The sequence below is a fragment of the Triturus cristatus genome, chromosome 11 (assembly GCF_964204655.1).
Source record: "Triturus cristatus chromosome 11, aTriCri1.1, whole genome shotgun sequence".
Taxonomy (NCBI): domain Eukaryota; kingdom Metazoa; phylum Chordata; class Amphibia; order Caudata; family Salamandridae; genus Triturus; species Triturus cristatus.
In genome coordinates, this window is record NC_140594.1 from 810,179,340 (window position 1) to 810,206,708 (window position 27,369).

The 27,369-nt window shown below is 42.0% G+C and overlaps 1 protein-coding gene across 1 annotated transcript in view; it reads left to right on the top strand.

The window, feature by feature from the left end:
• The window catches only part of LOC146785465 (vesicle-associated membrane protein 2-like), a 324,297-nt gene that overhangs the window by 227,894 nt on the left and 69,034 nt on the right, over positions 1-27,369 (top strand). The window contains exon 3 of the mRNA XM_085634527.1: positions 8,890-9,048. Within this exon, the coding sequence (XP_085490653.1) occupies positions 8,890-9,048 (159 nt within the window). The remainder of the gene's footprint in view (positions 1-8,889; positions 9,049-27,369) is intronic.

Consider the following 27,369-nt stretch of genomic DNA (forward strand, 5'->3'; position numbering starts at 1 on the left):
CTAACAAATCACGTACTCATTTAGGAATATATAGGGTAGTACTATTATAATATACAGTACGGGTCTTATATATTCTACAGAGAGAAGGTGAATAGGAACCGCAACTGAGAAAAATAGAAATTAGAAAATAACATTCAGAAAATGTTTAAAGAAAGTATGTATGAAAGCTATATTTTTTTAGACTGCAATTTCGTAAAATATGTTCACTGAAAAAATATCTGATCAAGTATGTTATAAGCTGTATTTCAGATGGCGCCGACAAATCTCAAATTCCTCTTCTGTAACAATAGGACAGTCTATTACAATATAACGAGTGACATCATTATTACAGTAAAAAGAAAAGGAAAATAAAGTTATGAATAAAACAGAAGATCAATAACAAAACGCTTTCGAGCAGTGAATATTTTCAGAGCTTCTTTTCTCCGGGACTTCGAAATGTTTGATCTTCGTGGCGACGGGTCATGAACTCCTCTGAGATCACCATGACTGTTCATATTATAATATACATATTGACAGTATATGATCCCCAGGGGAAAAGAGACTAACAACTGGAAGCTGGTGATGTTAATTATAAATCTTTAGGGTTTGTGCCGACGGATCACCAACAGCTCTGAAGTGAAGTACAGTGTCAATATTATAATATAGAAAGTAACAATATATAAGCTGAAAGGAGCCAGAAAAGGAGCAATGTTTGCTATAATCTGTCTGTTTCTGAAAACAAGCTGCTGACGTTATAGAAAAAAAGGCAAAACATGCAATAACACTTTTTTCTAGATATAAATGTTTAAATATTGACAAATAGTTACGTATTATAAATATCTACTATGCCATAATCAAACAACTTACAACTCCTGAATATGTTTTGTTGCCACAAAACAAGAATCAAACGCTAGAAAAGGGAACCTGCATCATAGAATGGACACGGATAAATAACTCGTGAAAATGAAACTAATCGAACAACAGGTGTGGTTTATATACTTTTTGGTTATTGAGTAGTCTTTGGAAGGAAGATGTGGCTCCGCCTATTTAGATGTCACGTTTTTAAGTTTTCACGTGCTCACGTTTTAACTGTTTAACTTGTGCACGTTTTGGGAAAAGTTACAAAATGTGAAGCTGTAAAGGTTTCGATCTCCATCCTAACACGTATAAGGGCCTTAATATGTACATACGTTGGAGAGTTTAAAAACTGTTACCCGGCAAACTGTGTCATTTGTATTCTCATGATTAAAAACATCTAAATAGAAGACATAAAAAAAAAATATCGTTCACAATAGAAAAAAAAAATACGTGCTAATATTTGTCATCACTATGCTGTTAAAGTAAAAAAATGCCAGCATTTGTAAAGCGTACAGCTACCTCTGGAAAGGTGTGCCGGTGCACGGGGCGCTGGGAAGATTAAGCAAGGTGTTGCCCACAGTGAGATAGTGGTGGGCTAATATGCTGCTCGAGCCGGGAATCGAACTGTGAACACTGTTGTTCGAAGTTAGGTATTATAGGTGCTGCGTTACACTTTTACTACACTTATATGTTAATTACTGCTGATTAAGGTGTAAACATTGTTAAATTATAAGTAGGGCTTCCTGTTCTCCATTTTTACTGATTTTTACAGATAAATACAGACAGAAAACTATTTATTTTCCTATTGGTTATTTTTTGAGCGATTCTAAATGCTGTCACTCATGACTACCAGGCCAATAGGTCAGTTGTTCTAAAAGTAAAAGGGTTAAAACAATAAAAGAATTTGAGTAAAGAGCCTTAAACAGCAATATATATGCTCGTAAAAGAAAACATGCACATTTTAATATCAAGGTTGTGCATATTTTATCATCTGAGAGTGTTTATATGACTAAAACAGTCAGTCCTTCAGGCATGAGTGCATATTTATCAGACAAATAAATGTGGAAATATACTCATTTCAGATTCAATTTTACACAAAACCCAAAATATATATGGGTAAATACAGATACAATTATTTAAAAAAAAAAAAATATGAATAAATAGAGACGGAATTGCCCAAAAAATAAATACCATAAAACCAGGAGCCATAATTGTAAGTTATAAAAGACTACTGTTAAGTTAGTTTTCACTATAAAAAGTATACACGTCTTTTTAAAATTTACTTAAAAAAACATTATAGGTTATAGGGACATTGTTGTTAGAAATTAGCATTCAAAAAACCTTTGAAATTCACTGAAAAAACCATAGGTTTTACAGAAGTTATAATTAGAAATTTGCATTTAAAAAACCTTAGAAATTCACTGAAAAAAAACATAGGTTTCAGGGGCGTTATAGTTAGCTGGCCATTTTACTCATACTAAACCATAGAAATTCCACCGTTATAGTCAGTTCAGCTAACTATAACTCGCGCCTCCGCAATGCACTGCTCATGACATCACATATTACATCATTCATGGCATGGTCAGTGACATCACTGATGACATCACTGATGACATCTCAAATGGCATCACTGATGACATCATCCATGTAATAATCCGATGCACCTCCTCACACCCTAATATAACCTTTGATACACCCATTCTAAAATACAGACTACCATTTTTGAAACCATAGAGACACCGATACCAGTTACTACATACCCACTCACTGATTCTTAGGTCTACACACACATCCACTCATTCACCCATACAATCACTTATACATGCAGTCACTCCTCAATACAACACTATCATATGCAGTCATACACCTATTCAAACAGTCACATACCGCCACTCATCCATGAAGTTACTCACAGACCTAGATAGTCATGTAAAGAATCAATCACACTCCCATTTACTCGCCTATACAGTTATACACACACACCACCTCACTAATTCATACAGATAGTAGTGCATACTTACTCTCTTATATAATCAGTGATACAAGTACACTCTCATCCATACAGCCACTTTCGTAATTACTCACTGTCACATATAGTTATTTATATACACCATTACTCACATAAACTGCCTTTTACATATGTAGCTACTTACATGTCCCACTGAGGTCTCCATTCACTCATGAACACACCCGTACATACACTCACCCAGTCATAGAGCTGTTTCCACATGCAGTCTTGAACCCATACACCCAGTGAATCAACTAGTCACACATCTATGCACAGAGTCACACATCTCCAACCCACCCACACACACACTCAGGCACCGTTACAAATACTCATGCAAACAGTCAATAACCCGTATAAACTGTCATGTAGCTACTGACTAACCATGTACTAGCTTACACAACAACAGACACACTGATACAGACATTCACTCAGTTTAGTCACTAATGCATGCATTCAGTAAGACACGTTTAATCAGTCACTTATACAATTAGTCACACACCTCGTAAATCCTTCATCCAGACACTTATACTCCCACTGATTCTTCAATACAGCTTGGCATATTTATACAAGTTAAATGTCCAGCTAACTATAATGCCCCCGAAACCTATGGTTTTTTCAGTGAATTTATATATATATATATATATATATATTTTTCACTGAACAAACCAAAGGTTACTAGGACGTTATAGTTAGTCTCATATCAGCTAACTATAACTCATGCCTTGCAATGCACTGCTTATGACCTCACAGATATTACATCACTCATGACATGATCAGTGACGTCATTGATGACATCTCAAATTACATTACTGATGACATCATCCACAGAATCACTCGCACAAACACTCACAGACTGACACAATAACTCATACACCCACTGACACACCCATTCAACCAGTCACATACCCATTCGCAGACCAATGCAAGTACTCATACAACCACTCACTCATCCATAGAGCCACTCATTCACCCACTCACTCACTCATACAGCCACTCACAAAACCACTCACTCACCTATACAGCTACTCATACAACCAGCCACTCACCCACACAGCCACTCAAACAGCCACACACTCACCCGTACGGCTACTTACCCACCTACTTATTCACCTATACAGTTACTCACACACCCACTCACTCACCCATACTGTTGTGTGTTTCCTGCATGGCCCATTGACTTTCTCCCTATATTAGCCTAGTTTCTTGAATGGAAGGCTGCATTTCTTTTGCACACGTTACTATATACCAATGCTCGCTGTTGTGCCACATTATATTTCCACACAGAATCAGCATATTCTTTTGTGTTCTGTTCTTTTCCTGGTATTTAGTCTGACTACCATAGGCAAGATCAAACAACAATGTCTCTTGCTATTCTCTTTGGTCAGACACTAGCACCTAGACATAACATGAGAATGCAGATGCTGTGTGAGCAAACATGTCTTGTCATATAACTGAAGATAGGAGTTCCAAAAACACACACACTGATCGAAGGTCTTGAGGCAAGATTAACACATCAGCTGAGATATAGAACGTCCATCAATGTATGCTAAGGTCTTTTATATATAATCATTTCACTTCATTAGGAAGGGGGGTTTAGGCTAATCTGTTTTATAACTTGACCGGGCTTTTTATGGTATATGGTTTGTTAACCATGTTAGCAATAGTTTTGCTATCCATTTGTTTTTCTAATTGTGGCACACATGCTGCATCTTATGGCATGATAGTTTAAATACATATTCTAAACTTCCTCCATGTCTCTTGTTTATCTAAATGTGGACAAGTACAATTGAGAGAGTGAAAGGGTGTGTCCTGTTACCGCGATCCCTGCGAGGACCAAGAGTATTGTATTCCATGGTGCCAACTCACGTGTTTCTCTGGAAAGGTTAGGAGGGCGAGTGAGACACTATAGCTAGTTGGACTTGGGCTAATATAGACTGAGGCAGTATGGTGACTCAGTCCCTACATGTGGTTATTCTATGGTCCCATGCATAGATCTGTTCCTGAGCAGAATTACTGCAACATGGCGCCTCCAACTTTTCGGTCAGGTACTTATTTGCAGGAACCGTGAGTAGTGCTTGTCCACAATACCCTTGCACCTTTTTACCAGATAGATCTGTGGTGTTGGGGATCCTCCACAGTTTTTAGGTAGCACCTAGTTCTGTTGGTTTTTCAAGCTTGGTTATTAAAAGGTTTTATACTCTGTGCTCTGCTTTGAATCCGTTATAAATTACTTTGGCGCAGCCTATTGTGATTGCGGCCAACTGCAGTATATGTCCATTTACAACAACATGGAGTCCCTAATGTAGGAGCGCCTGTATTTTCCGTAGTAAAAGCGGACACTGCGTTCCGCTTTTAATGTTTTATTCCTGGGTCAGATTTCTGGCTGTGGACATTAACACTCTTCATGAATACACTATATCCTAGGCACCAGCAGCATATAGACCTTATTTCCTTGTTGAAATTCCTCTTACAGTTTGAGAACACCAGACTTGATTTAATGGCATCCCTACCCATGAGCCTGGGCCAGTTCGAATGCGTACTGTTAATAATGATGGGGCCACTTGGCCGGCATTGGCTGGATATACACCGTATCCAGATTAAGTTAATTTGAATCTAATACAAACCTGTGCTTTGTATAATGTTCTTGTCATCCTATATAGACGTCTAACTCAGTTTATTTCACGTACATCACTAGCTGGTTTAGCTAGACTTGGCTTGCAAGTGCAATTCTAGTTGCCTGCAGTGCCTGTAATAAGTCTTGTAATTGTATATTCAGTTATGAGCAAACAACCCACTCATCGTGAGGAAATGCTGGTTTGGATTGCCCAAAAAAACAATCAACTGGAAGCTGTGCTTCCCCTTACGGGGCCGCAAGACAAGCACAGAATTGTGGCTATATACTTACTCACGGGACTGCTTCCCACTCTAACTGACTACACCACCTGGGGGACTATTTTTGCCACAGTATAACCTTTGTCAGGGCTCTCCATCAATGGCCATTATACTGAACGTCCTCAAACAAATACAGTATGAGCATGGGGCAGGACCTGCCCTCGATTTGGCGATGAAACTCATGGATAATTTTCCGGTTGTCTCCGAAATGATTCTTTCTAATGTTAACAGTGGAGTAGCGTCTTTGGCTATACGCCAGTGACTTAATGCAGTAGCCGACTGCGAATGTGAGTTGCCGGTTATCATTGCTAATGTATATACATCTTTAGGACACAATTGTTTGGGAACCAGACCTTCAGTACCACCACTTGGCAAGCCTAGCTCTGACAAGGATGCCTGACCAGCTTGTAAGTTTGCTAAAAAAAAATTGGATAAATCTCAACAACAACAAAAGAAAAGTAGACAACGTGGAGGTTCTCTACCCCCAGAGTCCTCTGAAAGATTATACAATTTTCGTGATTGCACTACAATAGAGACTCCGGATAGGAATCAGGCTCCTGATACACATTCCCCTCGCTCCATTCAAGAATCTTCTGATCAACAGTACGACAGAAGAGGTTGATCTGACCGCAGACAAGAAGAGTATGTGAAACCATAAAAGGAGATAAAACGCTCGTCTGACGTAAAGATAAAGAAGGAGGACAGGCCTCCTCCATATAAACCCCTTTTCACAAAAATAAAGTTGCAGATTTAACTGCCAAATATTTTACAGACAGTGAGAACCCTCCTCCTGAACAGGAGTTGGGCGGTGACTTTCCTCGACACCGTGGCAGAGGTCACCATAGTACGCTGGACTCTCCACCAATTTCTGGTAGCGAAAGCAACTCGAACATTTATTACGGTTGAAACCATGGACACTTGCGTAGCCCCTCCATACAGCCTATATCACTTAGATATTCAAATTGAAGATGATGTTCAAAGCACCATTAAAACAATATTTCGGCACAATATAACCACATATTGTGGCATACTTCTGGAAGAGGTCGATTGGCCCTCACCTGTTGTTCTTGCAGCCCACCAAGGTGACGATGTGATTTTACCTTCTTTTCCACACCTTGTCCCAGACTTAGTCAAATGTGCTTATGCATCTGAATTGGCCCTTGCATTGGCCCCTGCACTTCATCGTAAACCATACTGGTTGGGATAAGGATTCCCCTTTCCATGTCATTTCTATACCCTCGACACGTCAAGTCCAACCATAGTGTCCTATTAGATGGGATACTAAAACACCCGTTAAAGAAATTCTTGCCCAACTGAAGCACCGGGGGGGAATTGAACCCTGAGTATCTCAAATGAATAATCCTCTTTTTTCTGTTCTGAAACCTAATCATTCCTATTGCATTGTCTTAGATTATAGATATTTGAACAGTCATACACACACATTTGCGGTGCAAAACACACATAGTATGGCATTCATTAATAATGTAGTCCATAAAAAATACAAAACCACTTTGGATATTTCCAGCAGTTTATTCAGTCACAATTTGACTGGTCAGCATTTAGCGCCTTAGTATTTCAAATGCGCTATTCACGCCTCCCTATGGGCTATAAGAACAGTCCTCGAGTTTTTGCAGCACGAATTGTGTCAATTCTTCATGCAATATGAAATAGACAATTATGGTCTGTCCTATGTGGATGACATCTACCGAACGGACGATGAATTAAAACCCCATTTGGCGAGAGTAGGCCGCATAATATTGGGATTTGCTGAACTTGGCTGCAAGTTCAACTTAAAAAAATTTAACACAGCTTTTCTCAGTGTCCTTTTCTTAGGATATGAACTTAACAGTGAAGGAAAGAATCTTGCCCCCCTTCTTTTGGAGCAGTGTGCACAATTGGAACCTCAAACACACTTTAAAAAATTGCAGTCCCTACTGGGATTTTTGAATTTTGGCAGTACGTACATACCTGATTACGTTCAACACATAAAATCCCTTAATGTATTAATTCATACTGATTTTTCCATTCCATTTTGGACATCAGAACACATGGAAACACTCAGATCTTTACAATCTGACTTGCTTGAAACACGCCACTTACATACATATGTCAAAACAACAAACCTTGTCATCTGTATGATGTGTGTCTGGATTTGCAAAAAGGATTTTGACCTAAAGTCCCCGAAATCTGTGGAGCAGATGAGGAGAATAGTGTTGCAAATACCTTGACTTGCTGGTGGCCCACACATACATAATTTCTTAAAGCAGCCTGATTAGCAGTGGTGGCTGGCATGTCCCTAGGGAGGTGGGGCGGATGGGACATGAAAAAAAATTACATTGAAAGCTCTTACCTGCTAGCCTGACGTCCCTCTTCCATGATCTTCTCTCCTCAAGGCAGCCAGGCTCCAAACTCCCAAGCCAATCCTGGTGCTTCTCTCACCAGCATGAGAGCATCGCGAGGATTGGTAGAAGCAGCCTCTATCAGCGCTCAGAAGAGCGCTGGAGGTTTTTGCTTTCTGTAACCCAGCAGGGCTAGAGAGGTTTAAAGTGTGCATGTGTGGCTGGCCATCACAAGACGGCCGGCCAAAAAGACATGCGCACTTTAAACTGAAAGTGCCCTGCTCTCTGCTGCTGCCATTCAGCAGCATCCCGCCCCGTCCTGATGCTCCGTTTGGGATGGGGTGATGAACAATAAAATTGTAATGAATTAAATTCATTACCATTTCATTTTTCATCTCTGGGGGTATTGCAGTGGGGCGATGCTACTCCGCTCAAACGGAGGAGCCACCCCTTCTGATTAGCCTAGGTGCAGCCACACAACCTTTTGTGGAACTTGATTGATGGGCTTGATGGGTTTGCAAACCATAGTGGCTTGAAATGGTGAAGCCACTCCATTGCAGAAGGTTCTCTGCAACTGGTCATTTATAATGATTGAACAGGATACAACTTGACATTGCAAGCCCTTCTCTATTTCTTTGATGACCTTCATGAAAAAACGAATATGTACTGAGATTGAACAAATTTAGGTCGATTTCACTAAAAGTACAATAATTCAATGTACAAAATTCTGGCAAATTCTAGAAAGATTAGAAAAACTAGAAAAAAAACTGGCTTGATCACAGGATCTCATAACTGCTGCTGTTTTTCTTTCAGGTGGTGGACATCATGCGGGTAAACGTGGATAAGGTTCTGGAGCGGGACCAGAAGCTCTCGGAATTGGACGATCGAGCAGATGCGCTACAGGCGGGTGCATCCCAGTTTGAAACTAGTGCTGCCAAATTGAAGAGGAAATACTGGTGGAAAAACTGTAAGGTGAGTACCTGATTAAATTAATTGAGTGCTTCTCAAGTCTTCTAAAACCTTCTACTTGTTGTGTTGTGAAACTTTTTATCTTGGTTGCATTCTGAAGCATGATTAGCTTCTTGTAATATAGTGCACAATTTAGTATCCTCATTTATTCTTATGTTTCCCAGTGCATGTTCTATGCTTGCTTGTGTTTTCCTTTGATTAGCATCATGGTGATGGAATCTCCCATGTTTAGTTGGGTCAGTTGCACCTGGCTCCTCCTGGTTGATGGATGGGACATTTCATTCTCTGGATTAAACTTACTCTACAATGGTCTCCTCAATTATTTGGATTACTTAATTTTACACATATAGAATTATTTCTCAGTGATGTCTGCGCCAGGTGACTGATAAACAGAGTGGGCCGGATTCACAAATCATTTTCATTAAATAGGTGTGTCTCATCCCAGGCTTAAATGTGAGATTCACCTGAATATCCATGAAGCCTTTTCTATGCTGAGGTGGGTGTGATTAATTTGCAGAAGGAAAGATTGCTTATAGTTCCTTGAGTAAACATGTCCAACTCCTGGAACCCACTCACAGTTAATGTTTTGTGAATCAGGTTTTGATATACATATTTAAATCACATGTAAGCAGAAGTAAGACAAAACTACAAAATTAATAGAAATAGGTCACAAATGGCTGGTCTCACCGAAGAGACAGCGAGCTTTTTGTTTTCAGAGTGGCCACACTACACTTTTTGGGGAAATATGTGAGTGTGTGTAGATCTGTGTGACTGCGTATATCTTTGTTTGTACCTGTGTGCATGTGTAGTGTGTCAACCTAGATTCACATTCTACTTCACAGCGGGCTCCTCTTGCCACTACAATATCTGTGGATAAAGTGAAACATGTACCATCCAATCACAGCCCATATAAAAAAATGCTTCATGTTTGGCTGTGACTATGTAGTACCAGTTTACTTTACACTTTTGTTTTATAGCACTAAACTTTAAACATTACAGTGGCGTCTCTAAGGGGGTCCCAACTCTGTAACCCCCCTCCCCCACCCGTGCCCCACCACCACAGCCGGCAAACATGCCAAGAGACAACTCAGAAAAAAGCGGCACTGATTCATCTTGCCACAAACATTAATTGTTGTTTGCTTAAAATGTTTGAATATGACTTTGTATGTATGGATGTATATCTATCTATCTATCTATCTATCTATCTATCTATCTATCTATCTATCTATCTATCTATCTATCTATCTATCTATCTATCTATCTATCTATCTATCTATCTATCTATCTATCTATCTATCTATCTATCTATCTATCTATCTATCTATCTATCTTCTATTTGGAATAACGTTGGAGTCGATTGATGAATCTTCGCGAAAGTTTCCAAACTTTTGGCCAGCTCCGGTCCGCTCCTATCCTGAAAATTTCACGGTGACTCGTCAAGCAGGGGCCGAGAAAAAAGGGGGGTCCAAAAACGCGTTTTACCCATGCATTTTCCCATAGGACCTGTTGACGCAGCTACAGCCCGAAGTGCTGAACGGAATTACACCAAATTTGGCAAAGAGGTAGTCCTCAGTTCAGACTCGTGCCTTTTGCTTAAATGGTGTAAATCCGTTCAGTAGTTCCTGAGAAAATCAAAAGTAAAATCACATATATATCTGGGCGGAGCCTAACCACACTTCTCATCGTGAGATCAGATTAGCTGTCAGCACTTCATCCAAGAAGTGTTGGCAGCCATCTTGGGACCAATATACATGATAGCACCTCATTAAAAAGCATTGCAGTTAATAGAAGGTTTTAAGACTTTAGTTACATTGTAAATCATTTGTTGATGGTACCATACTCATTTTAGGAATTGTGGTGTGTTCTAAGGTGATTTTACCATGTGAAAAAGCCTTCTGCTGTGATATCATGAATCATGTTTGAGAGAAAACTATTTTCTCATGCTTTTCCCACAGAGGTTTGGAAGGTGATCTATAAGCTAAACTGAGAGCATATTTTCTGTAAATTCACATTATCTTTCTCAGTCATGTGAGAATAAAGTCTGACATTCTCAGTAAAACATGTACATCCAACAAGGGCAGAGACTGTCAGTTGATTCCTTTGTGTTCTACTGCAGCTTACCAGAGTGTTCTAAAGAACAACTAGAGCGCTAACAGTCCTACTTATGACAAACGTATGGCACACCTGAAGCCATCTTGGTTGGAATAAAGTGGTAACTCTTAAAACATTTAATTTAAAAAGGAATAAAACGAGGGGGTTCATATTGCCATAGAAAGTATGATTAGTGCTGCAGAAAGAAAAATTAGGGCACATTTTGACTTCTCAAATCCTCTTCTATATCATAAAACAATTCTGACATGCAGACTGAAACATGCACTTTGAATACCAGCAGCAGACTTCCCTGGTGAGCAGTAGCTTTACTACATTGATCTAATGATCAACTAGAGTGCTAACATTCAGAATTTATGGCAAATGTGTGACATATCTGAATACCTTCTTGATGGAATCAAAGTAAAAATCTGAAAGCATTTCCTACTGAGGAGACTGCAGTAAATGAGGAAATTAGGAAACTTCATAACAAATAAATCTCCCAAGATGGCCACCAGAGACAAAAGAGCCCAAATGCAGCACAAATATCACCCAGATGTAGCCCACATGTAGCCCAATGACAGAAGTGTGCAAAACACTTATTTTTTGTGTATTTGCAGTTTTATGTAGTGCAGACTTGTCAGGTATTGGAGTGCTTTACATGAGCATTGGTTACATCACACAAGATCAAATTCATTTTGGTTGTAGACATGGGGAGATTACGTGATTTGACCAGAATCACAGAATGTTGAGCTGAAGCAGAAACTCCAACCTGGTTCCCCAGTTGCAAAGTCTGCAGCTCTGGAAGTAACACCGCATCCTCTCCCCTAGGTGCAACATTTAATCAAGTGGTCAACTGGATAAAAAAACATAAAGATTACAAATAATTTAAAAGTTCTTTGTCGCTATTTGAAAACTCAGAAAATATGTCCTCATTTTACTTTTTAGAGCACTAACCATAATTTTGATGCAAATAAGACCCTCTCATATATGTAATTTCTAAAGGAAATACTCTAGGTATTAGTTTTGATTACATCAAGATGACGTCAGGCGTTCCACACTTTTGTAGTAAATATAGAATTTTAGCAATCTAGTTGTTCATTGGGATACTGTTGGGAGGCAGAGGCCAGGGGCATGGACTCTGAAAATTGAAGGCAGGTAGGAGAGTGCAGAGGCAACAATTTGACCACACTGGGCAGGCAGGAAGGGCAGTGGCAGCACAACAGACTATGGAGGGCAGTGGAAAGGGGGGCAGGCGCAACAAACCAACAATACAGGACTGGCAAGAGAGGCTGTGGCAATATAATAGACCATTGTGGGCAGAAGGAAGAGGCAATGGTAGTAAAACCATACATCCCAACAGACCTGTTTCAGCCAGGAAACGTCCAATGTTTATAAAGCTCAAATGGGCTTTATTTGATCTGTCTCCTTTCTACAATCTCCTCTTTTTCAATGTAACTCAAAGGGGAAAATCAATACCCCAGTTTTTACCAAGTTCAAAATGTTCACAAGTATGGTACATTGGATCATGGTAGGCAGGAGGAATTGGGGTAGGGACATGGACTCGGATAACAGAGGACAAGAGGGACATGGAGAGGTGCACCAAACTGACCCTACAGGGCAGGTATCAGGGTTTGCAACAGCACAATACACCACACAGCGCATGCGGGACGGGAGTGCAGCACAACAATCCATAGAAAGCAATAGGGAGGGGACAGGACCATGCACATGGACAACAGAGAACAGAGGGGAAAGAGGCAATGGTAGCTAGCTGACCATAATGGACAGATAGGAGAGAAAGCTGCAGCATAACAGAACATAAAGGGCAGGAGGGACGGATCAGGGGCATTACAATGGAACAGCCAAGCCAGGAGGGAGGGAATAGGGGTCTGCACATGGAAACAGAGGGCTGGGGGCAAGGGGGCAGGGCAGGAGCAGCAAGATGACCACGGAGGTCAGGCAGGATGGGAACTAGAAACAAGACACACCATGGAGAGCAACAATGAGACTATGATGGCAGACACACAGACCATGGAGGGACGGTGGGAGGGGGTCAGGGGCAGCTAGCTGACCACACAGGGAAGGTGGGAGGGGCCATGGCAGCACAGAAGACCATGCATGGCAAGCGGGAGGGTTAGTGGAAGCACAATGGCTATGATGGGCAAGAAGGAGGGTGCAGGGGCATGCACAAAGGACCATGGAGGATAGAAGGGAGGGTCAGGACCTGGGCACAGACAAGAGAGTTCAGGGGAAGGGGCCTCACAACAGACCACGCGGGGCAGGCAGGAGGAGCAGTTGCAGCACAACAGACCAGGGAGGCCAGAAGGGTGTGGCAGTAAAATGGACCATGGAGGACAGGAGGAAGGGGATAGGGGCATGGCATGTGGACAGGCAGGGTGGAGGTGGCAGGGACAGGTTACAGTCATCTGACAATTCTAGGCAGGTGGGAGGGGAGTAGCAGCTCAACAGAACACTCAGAGTAGATAGGAGTGGCAGGTCCATGGAACATGGTGGGCAAAAATGATGGAGCAGGGGCATGCACAAAAACATCGGAGGGCAGGGGGAAGGAGAACAGGGGCAGCAAGCTAAGCACAGAGGCTAAGCAGGAGGTCAATGATGGGCCATAGAATTGGGCAATGCAGGGCAGGAGGAGTGGACTGGTACATCATGCTAAATGGAGGGCAGTGGCAGCACATCAAACCATGCACGCAGGAGGGAGGAGGCTAGTCCATGGATTCAGACAACAGAGAATAGGGAGGAGGTGGATGGGGCAGCAAGCTAACTGTTCAGAGAAGGTGGGTATTAGGAACTTTATTGTTTTTAAAATGTGTGTCTGTGCGAACTACTTAAAATATGAACAAGTATGCAGCATAATCTCACTTTTATTCAGGAAGAAGAGGACGTTTGTGACTGTGACTCCGGGCTCACTTGGCAGAAATACCCCCTGACCCTTCACCCCCCATTGCAAAATGTAATGCCTGTGAAAAGGGTAGGTGGACGCAGTGTTATATAGAAAATAGTCCTGAGAGCACGATTGAAAATGAAAACTAGATATAGTATATGGTATAAACTATGCACCAAAAAGTGTGATATAAGATGAACCGGGCGTGAAATATATTATGCAATACATTGTGCGCAATGACAGATTCATTGGAGAGCGCGAGATAGCACAGGCACTAGCGCGTGCTATGCGATATGCGCCTTGGAGTGTAATATGCACAGGGTAGTGTTGTGTAACCTAACTAATCTCTAAAGTTGTAATATAAAATATGTGCTGGGGAGTGTAACGTTGCATATGCACTGTGACAAAGATATGGACGCGCAGCGCACGGAGTGCTGATTGAATTTGTTTAGCCGTGGTAACTACCTGTACCAGCAGACCTCGGAGGCAGAGTGACACCAGCTGCAGCCCCTCCCTTCCTCCAGCAGCAGTCTTAAGAGCGCCTCCCGCTTCGTGGGACGCGCAGCGCACGGAGTGCTGATTGACTTTGTTTAGCCGTGGTAACTACCTGTACCAGCAGACCTCGGGGGCAGAGTGACACCAGCTGCAGCCCCTCCCTTCCTCCGGCAGCAGTCTTAAGAGCACCTCGCGCCTCGCGGGACGCGCAGCGCACGGAGTGCTGATTGACTTTGTTTAGCCGTGGTAACTACCTGTACCAGCAGACCTCAGGGGCAGAGTGACACCAGCTGCAGCCCCTCCCTTCCTCTGGCAGCAGTCTTAAGAGCACCTCGCGCCTCCCGCTTCGCGGGACGCGCGCGGGACGCGCCGGGCTAAGCCCGGGCAAAGGGCAGGCCGTCTACGGCCGTCCAAGGCCGACAGAGGCCGGGCTGGGCTATCTCTCTTGTCCATTGGTTCTGAAACACATAAGTAAGACTTGTCTGTTAAAGTGCTGATATCTTGCTGTATTGTATTACCTTATAGTGTGACATTGTTTTGCCTATCACTGTTATACCATGACTACTCGCCTAACCCAAATTAGGAAATCCGTGGTGGGGGGTTCAGTCAGGGGGACCTTAGACCATTTCATCACTAGGGCTGCTACCGTATTAGAGCAGGAGATAGCTATAACCGAACGCCGTTTGTCTCTGGACCCACTCTTCCAAAAACGTTCGTCTTTAGGCCTTATTGAGAACGCTCCCTCACCCACCACAATCACTATTCCAGCCATGGACTCTGCACTTGACATGGACTCTACCTCGCAGCCCCATGATGCAACTGATACATCTCTTGCTGCCAAGGTTAATACTAGGTATACCTCAGATACTCAATATATAACTGATAACTCAATTGAGGATCAAATTCCAATTAAAAGCGTAAGGAAAACTAAGAAAAAGGGCCCTAGGAGTAAATCTACCATTGTCAAAATTCCTGCTAATCCAACATTGCAAACAACAAAACGGAGGAAAATCTTTCATTTACCTTCCTCCAAGTCGACTCTCCAAACTAAGGTGACTCCAATACCTGCAGAATCTCTGCAAGAATACACTCAGTCATGTACGTTACATTCTCCCAATTTATTAACTGACATTGAGCACCTGGTGAAATGGTTACTTTCACCATTAGTGGAGAGAATCAAAAACATTGCTATTCAGCTAACGTCCCTGGAAACATCTATTGCCTTACTCACCGCATCCAACAGGGACTTAAACATCAGTCTCTTAAAAAATCCCATTCATTCCTTAAATACTGGGCATATTTCACCAGATCAAAATGTCAGTCAGCCAATATTATCATCTAGAACGGCAAATTCTCCTGCCGCCATACCCATATCGGAGAATTGTGTTCCTGGCAAAAAATATTCCAGAGTTAAGAAAACGCACAGACTGGCAGATTTTCATCGTGATAATGTTAACATACAGTCACCCGAGCTTGGTAAGGAAGGAAAGACTGATCATATCGATCTGCCCCCAGAAGCAGCCCCATATGTGGTGATACTTACAGGCGTTCCTGAATTGACTATGGGTAAAACAGAGGGACATCAGGAGCTTAAAAATAAGGTGGTCCATTGGCTGAGTAAAAATAGGCCACTTCCCAATGACATCTATGGTGAAATACTCCACGTAAGAAGATTGGGTTAGGTGGGTTATAGACCAAAGGACATTAAAGGAGATGCGATCATTATAAACTTTAGAGACCGTAGGGTACTGCGCCATATTGTAGATTGGTATACTCCATCCAATGGTGCAGGCATTTCGACACATGCCCTAAGTTATTTTTACCCTCGCTCTCTCTTGTTAAACCCACCTAAACCACATTCACTACGCACGGCGAATGCAGAACCTCTTTATTAGTCCCTTCCAACCTCAAACAGATATGCCATTCTTTCGGGTCTGGACGATTTAGATTGACTCCCAAATGCGGTTAATGAGATTAGCAAAATTGTCACCTGGAGTCCTTCTCAAACCCTTTTGGATATCGATCCTTTACATCATAAGATCAACCCTACGAGTCCCCGTAAGCTTGAAACCAAGATAAAAATATCCACTGATTTCCACTCTTTAAACCTTGAGCATAGTTCACCTAGTGATGGTTTACCTTCTAACCCATCTCTGACCCAACACCAGATTGATGATACCCTATGCTCTTTAGTTTCCTCAGTTTCTTGCCAGTCACTGGATACCACTGAGTACCCCAAGGGCGCTATGAGCGGTAATACTGCCATTAAAAAAAGCCCATTGGCCAAATACCTATTGTCTTGGAACGTGGCAGGTCTCCTCGACAAGCTGACGAACCCCTTATGGGTTCAAGTTGTTTCACCTTTCAGTGTTATCTGTTTGCAGGAAACATGGAATATTAATGAACTCCACCTTTTAGGATATAAGACCCTACATACCCCAGCACTCTCTAGCTCACATGGCAGGAACAGGGGTGGATTAGCGACTTATATATCCGTAGAATCCGGAATATCACATACCAATTTCATTGGGACGGAAAATTACCAGATTATTTCCTTAAAAGGCAGTCGTTGTAAGGACATTATCCTGGTAAACTTTTATAATAACATTTCCAGTTCCCACCATGACCGGGTCCTCAATGGCTTAAAGGAAGACTTAATTAAAGTTGAGTCCCACCTTCAAACTGATATGCTGCTCATGTGGGTAGGCGATTTTAATTGCTCTTTGTGCTCACTGAGCAATGGAGGTACCTGTGGTCTGGATTCTATCAGAGGTGCCACCACTTCCCATTTTCTACATTCTAAATTAGGTGACCTTCTAAATGGCATAACATCCTATTTCAATTTATCCTTCATGAATGAGCTGTGTAATCCACCGAAGTGTTTTAAACCTACCTTTAATGGGAGAGGTTGCAATTCTATAATTGACTATACCTTGATATCCTCCAGGTACCCAGAGATTATATCAAACTGGGAGACACTGGACTGCGCCATTAGTGACCACTATCCATTAGCGGTGACTTTAAAACTAACTACAACCGCTGATGACGATCTAAGGTTAAACTCGTTTCACACACCGCCACTCACTCTAGGAACTTCAATGGGGCTTTACCTTAAATGGGACAAAGTAGTCCCTTCAGTGTTTCTTAATTCTCTGATTAACAACACATATGAGCATATACAGACATGCCTGTCCACTCTAGAGACCCCTCAGGCAATCAGTCAGGCTTTTTCTGTTATCTCGGCGGAGATTAAGAATTTACTTGCTAGAGCACCGAGGAGAACCTCACAAGGCAGCATAGGTTGGTTTGATAGGTCCTGTTCAAAAGCTTTGAAACACTTAAAAACTACCTTAAAAACCAAACCTAGAAATCAGCTGGAAATACGGCAGGCCAGACAAAAATACCGTGAAGCACGGGTGGTAAAAACAAAACAGCTAAAAGCAGAGGCCTGGCTAGCCTTACAGGAAGCCTCCAGTAGCAGGGACAATACCGCCTTTTGGAAAGCGGTCAATGCCCCCTTCCTGCAGTGTACACGGGCTGTGAAGATTGAGATTGCTATAACTGCTGAAACTTGGGTCAGCCAGTTTGGCGCACTATACGATCCAATAGATTACATAGCGCCTACAGATAGTCTGGATCTTCACTATAACCATCATAAAGAGTTGAATGACCCTACCCTTTTTCCTTTAGATCTCACTTTTGATTGTGCTGAGGTGCTTATGGCCCTAAAAGAAAGTCCCTCGGGGAAGGCTCCTGGCCCTGACTGTGTACCTATTGACGTTTTTAAATCACAGCTGGACCTGTGGGCTCCTTTACTTACTAATGTCCTAAATTCTTTAAATAAAACAGGTTTTATTGACACATGGCCTGAAGCGGTTGTTGTGCCGATTTTTAAGAAGGGTGATAGGAACAACCCTTCTAATTATCACCCAATTTCATTGCTTGACTCTCTTATGAAAGTCGCAGGGCGAATTATTTTAAACCGGATTCATGCTTGGCTGGGTGAACATGACATAATTTCAAAATTACAATACGGTTTTAGACAAGGCAGAGGCACTATTGAGCAAGGCTTGAATTTGACCCTTATTATTGCTAAATATACCCAAGCAAAAAAGGGGAACCTCTTTGCCACCTTTGTAGACCGTAGCTCTGCATTTGACTGCGTCGACCATGAGCTTCTCTGGGAATCCCTTGTCAAGATTGGCATAGAGCCCCCTATCCTCGCATTTATTAAAGAGCTTTACAGGGGAGCATCAGCACGTGTCAGATATGGCAGACAGGGAGAGTGTTCGGATAGATTTTATATTAAAAGAGGTGTTAGGCAGGGATGTATTTTAGCCCCCTTACTCTTCACCCTCTACATAAATTCTGTCAGCAAGCATCTTAATAGAAACTATCACGACTACCCCACTATAAATGGGAAACCCATACCCATATTACTCTACGCGGACGACGCAGCAATTATGTCACAGACCCGCATGGGCCTTCAAAGAGCAGTAAATGATTTCACTGAGTTCATGTCACAGCGAGGCTTAAAAATCAATGCGTCCAAAACTTTCACCATGTCCTGTGGCCTAGGAATAGGGAAAAGAGAATGCTCCGTTTTTATAAACGGCAATAAGCTTGAAAGTGTTGATAGGTTTCCCTACCTGGGCATTACTTTTGAGAAGAAGGGCTCCTGGCGGGCTGCTGCCCAAGCTAGAGGAGCTGCATTTTCTAAAGCTATAGGAGCCCTGATTAATTTCTCAAAAAAACTGGGGGGACGCCCGATCAACCCTTTATCACAGATTTATCGTGCCAAGTGTGTTTCGACTGGAACATACGGATCCGGGATTTGGGGAATTGATCCGGCAGTTCATATACAGCGCTCCGAGAATTTATTCCTGCGCTACCTCCTGGCCACTCCACGTGGTACTTCTGTTTTTGTAATGCACCATGAACTTGGTTTGACATATATCACTGATACCATAAAATCTGCTCCTATTATTTTATGGCATAAAGTTTGGACCACTCCTAAAACACACTTTAACAGGGAAATTATCATGGATTGTCTCAGCTTGAGTGAGGCTGATAGCCTCAAATGGTTGAATTACGTCAGAAACTTGTCACGTGATATAGGGCACCCAGAATTTTTTACTGATCCCTCTACATTAAATAATATTCCTAGAGTTACCTTAAAACGATTAGTCGCTACCCATCTGGCTAATCGTCGTCGGCTCATTGAAAACTCTAAGCATACCGTGTTGGAGTACCAACTTTCCACCACTGTCGAAGGGATGCAACAATATCTATCTTTAATTCCCTCTCCATTTCCCCGTATGCTTGTGACCCGCTTTCGTACTGATACCTTTTTCAGACTGTTGACATTCCCTAATCAGAATAGTTGGTCAAGAAACTTGGAGAAATGCCCATGTGATGGTCTGTCATCGCAATCTAACATTCATTGCATTTTATTTTGTAAGTTCTACCAATTGCAAAGGGTTATTTATTTGAAACCATTGCTTAAATCTTGGGGATTACGTTCCTGTAGGGCAGCTTATCTTAAAATGAAAGCACTAGATAGCCCTTTAACTATCGCAGTGGTCTCTCCCTATCTGAAAAAGATTGTAATAACAAGGGCTTCTATGCAGATATAGATGATGAATGCTCTCTTCTACGTCATGTATCTTTTCCCTCCATTAAATGAATCTCGTAAGGGTTGTTTCAACACTAAAACTATGTTTATTATTATTCCTTTTAAACTTTTTATGTCATTTATGATGTTTTAATATGATTTTATTGTACTTTTATGATAATGTTTTTACATTTCGAATAAAGAATTTTGACTTGACTTGATATGGATCCCAGATTGTAATATGTAAAGCATAGCGCTGTGTGTTATAACATAGGCATCGAGAAAGGCACGTTAGATGGGGCAATATAACCCGTGCGAAGGCAAGTGTATTCACGGGGTGGTGTTACAGTGCACATGGGCTAGAGAGTGTCATAGCATACGCACTAGCTGGTGTAATACAACACAGAGGTGTGAGGCACTCGGCGGGCACTGGTGGGTGTAACACAGCATTGGGCTCAGCCAGGAGCACGCTGTGACTCTCAAGTGAGGTTCGTCTCCTTTCCAGAGAGTAAAATAAAAAGTATTACACATCCGGCGTTGGATGTGTGTTTTATTACCCGTGAGGGGGGTTTCTTGCATAGTTTGGTCGAATTTTTGTCGAATCCCCTTTGAATGGCTTGGTGTGCGTGTATATTAAATGTGCCCGTCAATAGCTACCCATGTTTGTATAAATAAATGACAAGGGTGTCTACTTGGAGAGTACCCACCGGCGGGGGCGCCGGGATTAGGCACGGTAGGGCGTCAGTCACGTCAGAGCTTCACTAGCGGTGTAAATACATTCCATGTGAATTCATTCTATGCATAGTCGCCTTTTAATGAATATCACGCAAATCGTCATGGTGATAGGTACATACGGTTTGTCCAGCATGTCCTAGGTGTTTCTATCAATATATTTTTTTTTTAAATAATAAAAAACAAAGGACGGCCCCGGGGGATGGGGTCCCCGGGGCCAAAATTGGCCTGAGGAGGGGGGCAACGCAGCCTCCTCTTAAAGAATTAAAAAAAATAAAAAGGCCATGACCCGGGGGTTGGGGTCCCCGGGGACGATTAAGGCCTTGGGAGGGCCAAATTTTTTTTTTTCAACAAAAAAAATTAGGGTGCAGGCCCTGGGGGATGGGGTCCCCAGGGCCAGTAAATTAGAAAAAGAAAAAGAAGGGGGGCCACACAACCCTCCTTCTTAAAAAAAATTAAATAAATAAAAGACCGGCATTGTGCCGGAGGCCACGCCCTCTCCTTGCAGCACTCTGCAAACGCACCCCCTGGCCAGGTGTAAGTTGGGGAATTAATTCCCCTTCAATACTGAGGGTCCCTGAGGGCCAACTAGCCCAACAGGTATCTCCAGTATGCGCCAGGGAGCTGTGTTGCAGACAGGTGTTCTGAGGCCACGCCTCTTTTTACACCTCTATGCAATGCATCTCTGCGGCGCTTACTGGAGGTACCTAGTGGGCTAGTTTGACCCTAGGGACCCTTAGGATTCAAGGGGACTTAATCTCTCAACTTAGAACTGCCACAGAGCGTGTTTACACAGTGGTGAAGGGAGGGGACGGGGCCTGAGGTGACATGTGCAAACACGTCCTGTGGCGCGTTTTAAGTTGAGGAAATAATTCCCTTTCAATCCTGAGGGACCCTGGGGGCCAACTAGCCCACCAGGTGCTTCCAGTAAGCGCCACTGCTCTGCGTTGCAGAGAGGTGGTGCAGGCCGTGCCCCTTTTTACACCTCTCTGCAATGGCGCTTACTGGACGTACCTAGTGGGCTATTTTGACCCTAGGGATCCTCAGGATTCAAGGGGACTTAATCTCCCAACTTAAAAAACAGCTACAGGGCGTGTTTACACAGTGGGGAAGGGAGGGGATGTGGCCTGAGATGACGTGTCCAAACACGCCCTATGGCGCGTTTGAAGTTGGGGAAATAATTTCCCTTCAATCCTGAAGGCCCCCGGGGGCTAACTAGCCCACCAGGTGCTTCCAGTAAGCGCCACTGAGCTGCGTTGCAGAGAGGTGGTCCAGGCCATGCCACTTTTTACACCTCTGCAATGCAGCTCTGTGGCGCTTACTGGAGGTACCTAGTGGGCTAGTTGGACCCTAGGGACCCTCAGGATTCAAATGAACTTAATCTCCCAACTAAAAACGGCCACAGGGTGTGCTTACACAGTAGTGAAGGTAGGGGACAGGGCCTGAGTTAACGTGTGCAAACAAGCCCTGTAGCGCGTTTTAAGTTGGGGAAATAATTCCCCTTCAATCCTGAGGGACCCTGGGGGCCAACTAGCCCACCAGGTGCTTCCAGTAAGCGCCACTGCGCTGCGTTGCAGAGAGGTGGTATAGGCCGTGCCCCTTTTTACATCTCTCTGCAACGCAGCTCTGTGGCGCTTACTGGAGGTAGCTAGTGGTCTAGTTGGACCCTAGGGACCCTCAGGATTCAAGAAGACTTAATCTCCCAACTTAAAATGGCCACAGGGCGTGTTTACACAGTGGGGAAGTGAGGGAACGGGGCCTGAGGTGACGCGTGCAAACACCCCATGTGGTGTGTTTTAAGAGGTAGTTTTAATCCCCTGCCCTATTATATACTAGGGGCTTACAGAGGAGGTCCTGCTGATCACAGGGGGACCCCAACGCATAGTGTTCCCTAGTGTATGTAGGTGTTTTCACTGTATTCTGAGTGTCTTTTAACATAGCACTGGCTCTAGGGCTGGTTAGTCAGACTCAGTTACCACCAGTATCCGTCTGAAAAAGTTGAGGGTACAGGATGATTTTGCAACAAGGCTTCTTTCTGCTCTTCTGTTTGTTCTTTCTGCACGTTATCCTTCTTCCTGCACTTTTCTGCGTCTTTGATGACTTCTGTTGCTTCTTTCTGCATTTCTTTTTTTTCTTTCTGTGGGTTTTTTCTTCTTTCTTCACATGTCCTATCTCTGTTAGCATAGTTAGAAATTAGCATTTAAAAACCTTAGAAATTCACTGAAAAAACCATAGGTTTCAGGGGCGTTATAGTTAGCTGGACTTTTCACTCGTACAAAACCATTGAAATTCCCTCGTTATGGTTAGTTCAGCTACCTATAACTCGCGCGCCCGCAATGCACCGCTGATGACGTCACATATTACATCACTCATGACATGGTCAGTGACATCACTCATGACATCACTGATGACATCTCAAATGACATCACTGATGACATCATCCTTGTGATAGAGTGGCAGACCTCCTCTCCCCCTAATATAACCTTTGATACACACATTCAAAAATAGAAACTAAAATTTCCAAAACAATGGACATACCAATATCAGTTACAACAACCTATTCAGTAATTCTAAGATCCACATACACATCCACCCATTCACCAACAGTCCTATACAGTCACTCATACATGTACTCACTTATGTACTCATACACCTATACATCCTGTTACACAACGCCACTCATCCATAGAGTTACTCACACACATAGTCACTCATGCTAATAAAGAATCAAACATCCATTTACTTTCATATACAGTTATACACACACCACCACATGTACTTCTACAGAAACTTACACATACTTAGTCTTTTAAACAATCACTTATAGAAACACATACTTATTCATACAGGAACTCTTTCAATCTCTCACTCTCACATATACTCACTTATATACACCAATAGTCACATATACTAGTTTAAAACATATGTAGCTACTCATAAAGATACTATTGAGACAGTCATTCACTCACTAACACACCCATGCACACACTCATCCACCCATACAGTCCTGCACACATGCTGTCTTCAACAGATACAAACAGTGAGTCACTCATTCATGCACCTATGCACTACGTAATACCCCCCACCGAACCATACAGACACTCAGACACTCAGACACAAAAAACCAACTAATAACCTATATAGACACTCATGTAGCTACTCACCAACCCATGAAGCCACTTATACACGAAGTGAGAGACTGATACAGATATTTACATATTTAAACATTACTCACTAAGCCATGTATTCACTAAGATACACTTAATCAGTCAGTTATACAATCAATTTTTCAAAAACAAATCATCCATTTTGACACTTATATACCCATTTATTCTTCCATGGACCTTGAGATATTCATATATAAAACATATGTAATTTTCAGAAAAACACACAATCACTGGATGATGTCATCAGTGATGTCATCAGTGATGTCATTAGAAATGTCATCAGTGATGTCATGAGTGATGTCACTGACCATGTCATGAGTGATGTAATATCTGACGTCATCAGCAGTGCATTGCGGGCGCGCGAGTTATAGTTAGCTGAACTAACTATAACGGGGGAATTTCAATGGTTTTGTACGAGTGAAAAGTCCAGCTAACTATAACGCCCCTGAAACCTATGGTTTTTTCAGTGAATATATATATCTATATATATATATATATATATATATATATATATATATATATATATATATATATATATATATATATATATATTCACTGAAAAAACCATGGGTTTCACACACGTTATAGTTAGGAATTAGCATTTAAAAAACCTTAGAAATTCACTGAAAAAACCATAGGTTTCACACACGTTATAGTTAGGAATTAGCATTTAAAAAACCTTAGAAATTCAGTGAAAAAACCATAGGTTTCACACATGTTATAGTTAGCTGGACATTTTACTCGTAAAAAACCAATGAAATTGCCCCGTTATAGTTAGTTCAGCTAACTATAACTCGCGCGCCCGCAATGCACTGCTGATGACGTCACATATTACATCACTCATGACATGGTCAGTGACATCACTCATGACATCACTGATGACATCTCAAATGACATCACTGATGACCTCACTGATGACATCATCCAGTGAATGTGTGTTTTTCTGAAAATTAAATATGTTTTATATATGTATATCTCAAGGTCGATGGAAGAATAAATGGGTATATAAGTGTCTAAATGGATGATTTGTTTTTAAAAAATTGATTGTGTAACTGACTGATTAAGTGTATCTCTCACTTTGTGTATAAGTGGCTGCATGGGTTGGTGAGTAGCTACATGGGTGTCTATATAGGTTAGTAGTTGTTTTTTTGAGTATCAGTCTGAGTGTCTGTATGGTTCGGTGGGGGGTATTACGTAGTGCATAGGTGCATGAATGAGTGACTCACTGTTTGTATGTGTTGAAGACAGCATGTGTGCAGGACTGTATGGGTGGATGAGTGTGTGTATGGGTGTGTTAGTGAGTGAATGACTGTCCCAATAGTGTCTTCAGGAGTAACTACATATGTTTTAAACTAGTATATGTGACTATTGGTGTATATATGTGAGTATATGTGAGAGGGACAGATTGAAAGAGTTCCTGTATGAATAAGTATGTGTTTCTATAAGTGATTGTTTAAAAGACTAAGTATGTGTAAGTTTCCGTAGAAGTAAGTGTGGTGGTGTGTGTATAACTGTATATGCAGGTGAATGTATGTTTGATTCTTTATTAGCATGAGTGACTATGTGTGTGAGTAACTCTATGGATGAGTGGCATTATGTAACAGGATGTATAGGTGTATGAGTACATATGATGAGTGAGTACATGTATGAGTGACTATATAGGACTGTTGGTGAATGAGTGGATGTGTATGTTGATCTTAGAATTACTGAAGAGGTTGTTGTAACTGGTATTGGTATGTCCATTGTTTTGAAAATTTTAGTCTCTATTTTTGAATGTGTGTATCAAAGCTTATATTAAGGTGAGAGGAGGTCTGCCACTCTATCACAAGGATGATGTCATCAGTGATGTCATCAGTGATGTCATTTGAGATGTCATCAGTGATGTCATGAGTGATGTCACTGACCATGTCATGAGTGATGTAATATGTGACGTCATCAGCAGTGCATTGCGGGCGCGCGAGTTATAGTTAGCTGAACTAACTATAACGGGGCAATTTCATTGGTTTTTTACGAGTAAAATGTCCAGCTAACTATAACATGTGTGAAACCTATGGTTTTTTCACTGAATTTCTAAGGTTTTTTAAATGCTAATTCCTAACTATAACGTGTGTGAAACCTATGGTTTTTTCAGTGAATTTCTAAGGTTTTTTAAATGCTAATTCCTAACTATAACGTGTGTGAAACCCATGGTTTTTTCAGTGAATTTGCAAGGTTTTTTAAATGCTAATTCCTTACTATAACGTGTGTGTAACCCATGGTTTTTTCAGTGAATTTGCAAGGTTTTTTAAATGCTAATTTTTTTTTTTATTCTTCATTTTTTTCAAACATATTTTTAATTTAATTTTCTTTCATTTTATAAAGACTATGCCTAAATTTTTAAAATCCTTAAATATTTTTTTTTAATATATTTTTTAAAATAAACATGTAAAATTTATTACCAGATTTATTTTTTTTTTAATTTTTTTTTTTTAGTACGCGTACCGTAAGCTCACGGTAAGCGTACGGTTTACGCAACGTCCGTAATCTATCTACGCTGCTTGCGTATAGTTACGCAATTTGCGTAACCGCGCGTACTGCGCGTGGGACGCGTGCGCGCTTACGCCACACGCGCACGTTACGCGGAAGTGCCGGGGAGTGACTGTTATGCGCATGCGCGGAAGCGCGTGTCTTTTTTACGCGCACGCGTACTTTTTGCCGTAAGCGTACCGTAAGCGTACCGTAAGCGTACGGTAGGTCATGTGATCATGAAACACAACTTTTGATTGGTTGAAAGTACTTTCAGTTCTAGAACTCTCCTACACCACACCCATTCCCCTCATTTCTGCTTGTGATCCCTTGGGAGAAGGAGCTGGTTTGTCTTTGGGATACGATGGCAGAACAGCAGAGCTCTTCTGAGAGTGAGGCTAGCACCAGCAGCACTGTCTTGAGGCAGAGAGCGAGGAAAGTAAAGCCTTCTTATGTTTGGGATTATTTTACTTTTCCAGAAGGCCAGCAAAAGGTGAATGCACCCTTAGTTACTTGCAAGCTGTGTAAGCGTGTACTTTCTAGAGGTAATCCTAACAGGAAGTATTCCTTTGGGAATCACACCATGAAGAGACACCTCCAGGATGTACACAGAAGGACACATGGTCATCTTTCTGGAGGTAACTCTTCAGAAAGACGAGCCAGTACATCCACAGCAGCTCAGCCTGGACCATCACCTGCAGGGCTTACTCCTTCTTCTGCAGGTCAGGTGAGCCCTTCATCTGTGGGGGGAGAATCTCCTTTTGCTGGCCCTCTGGAAATGAACCTTCGATTTCGGAAGGTTGATATTCATTGCACATTTT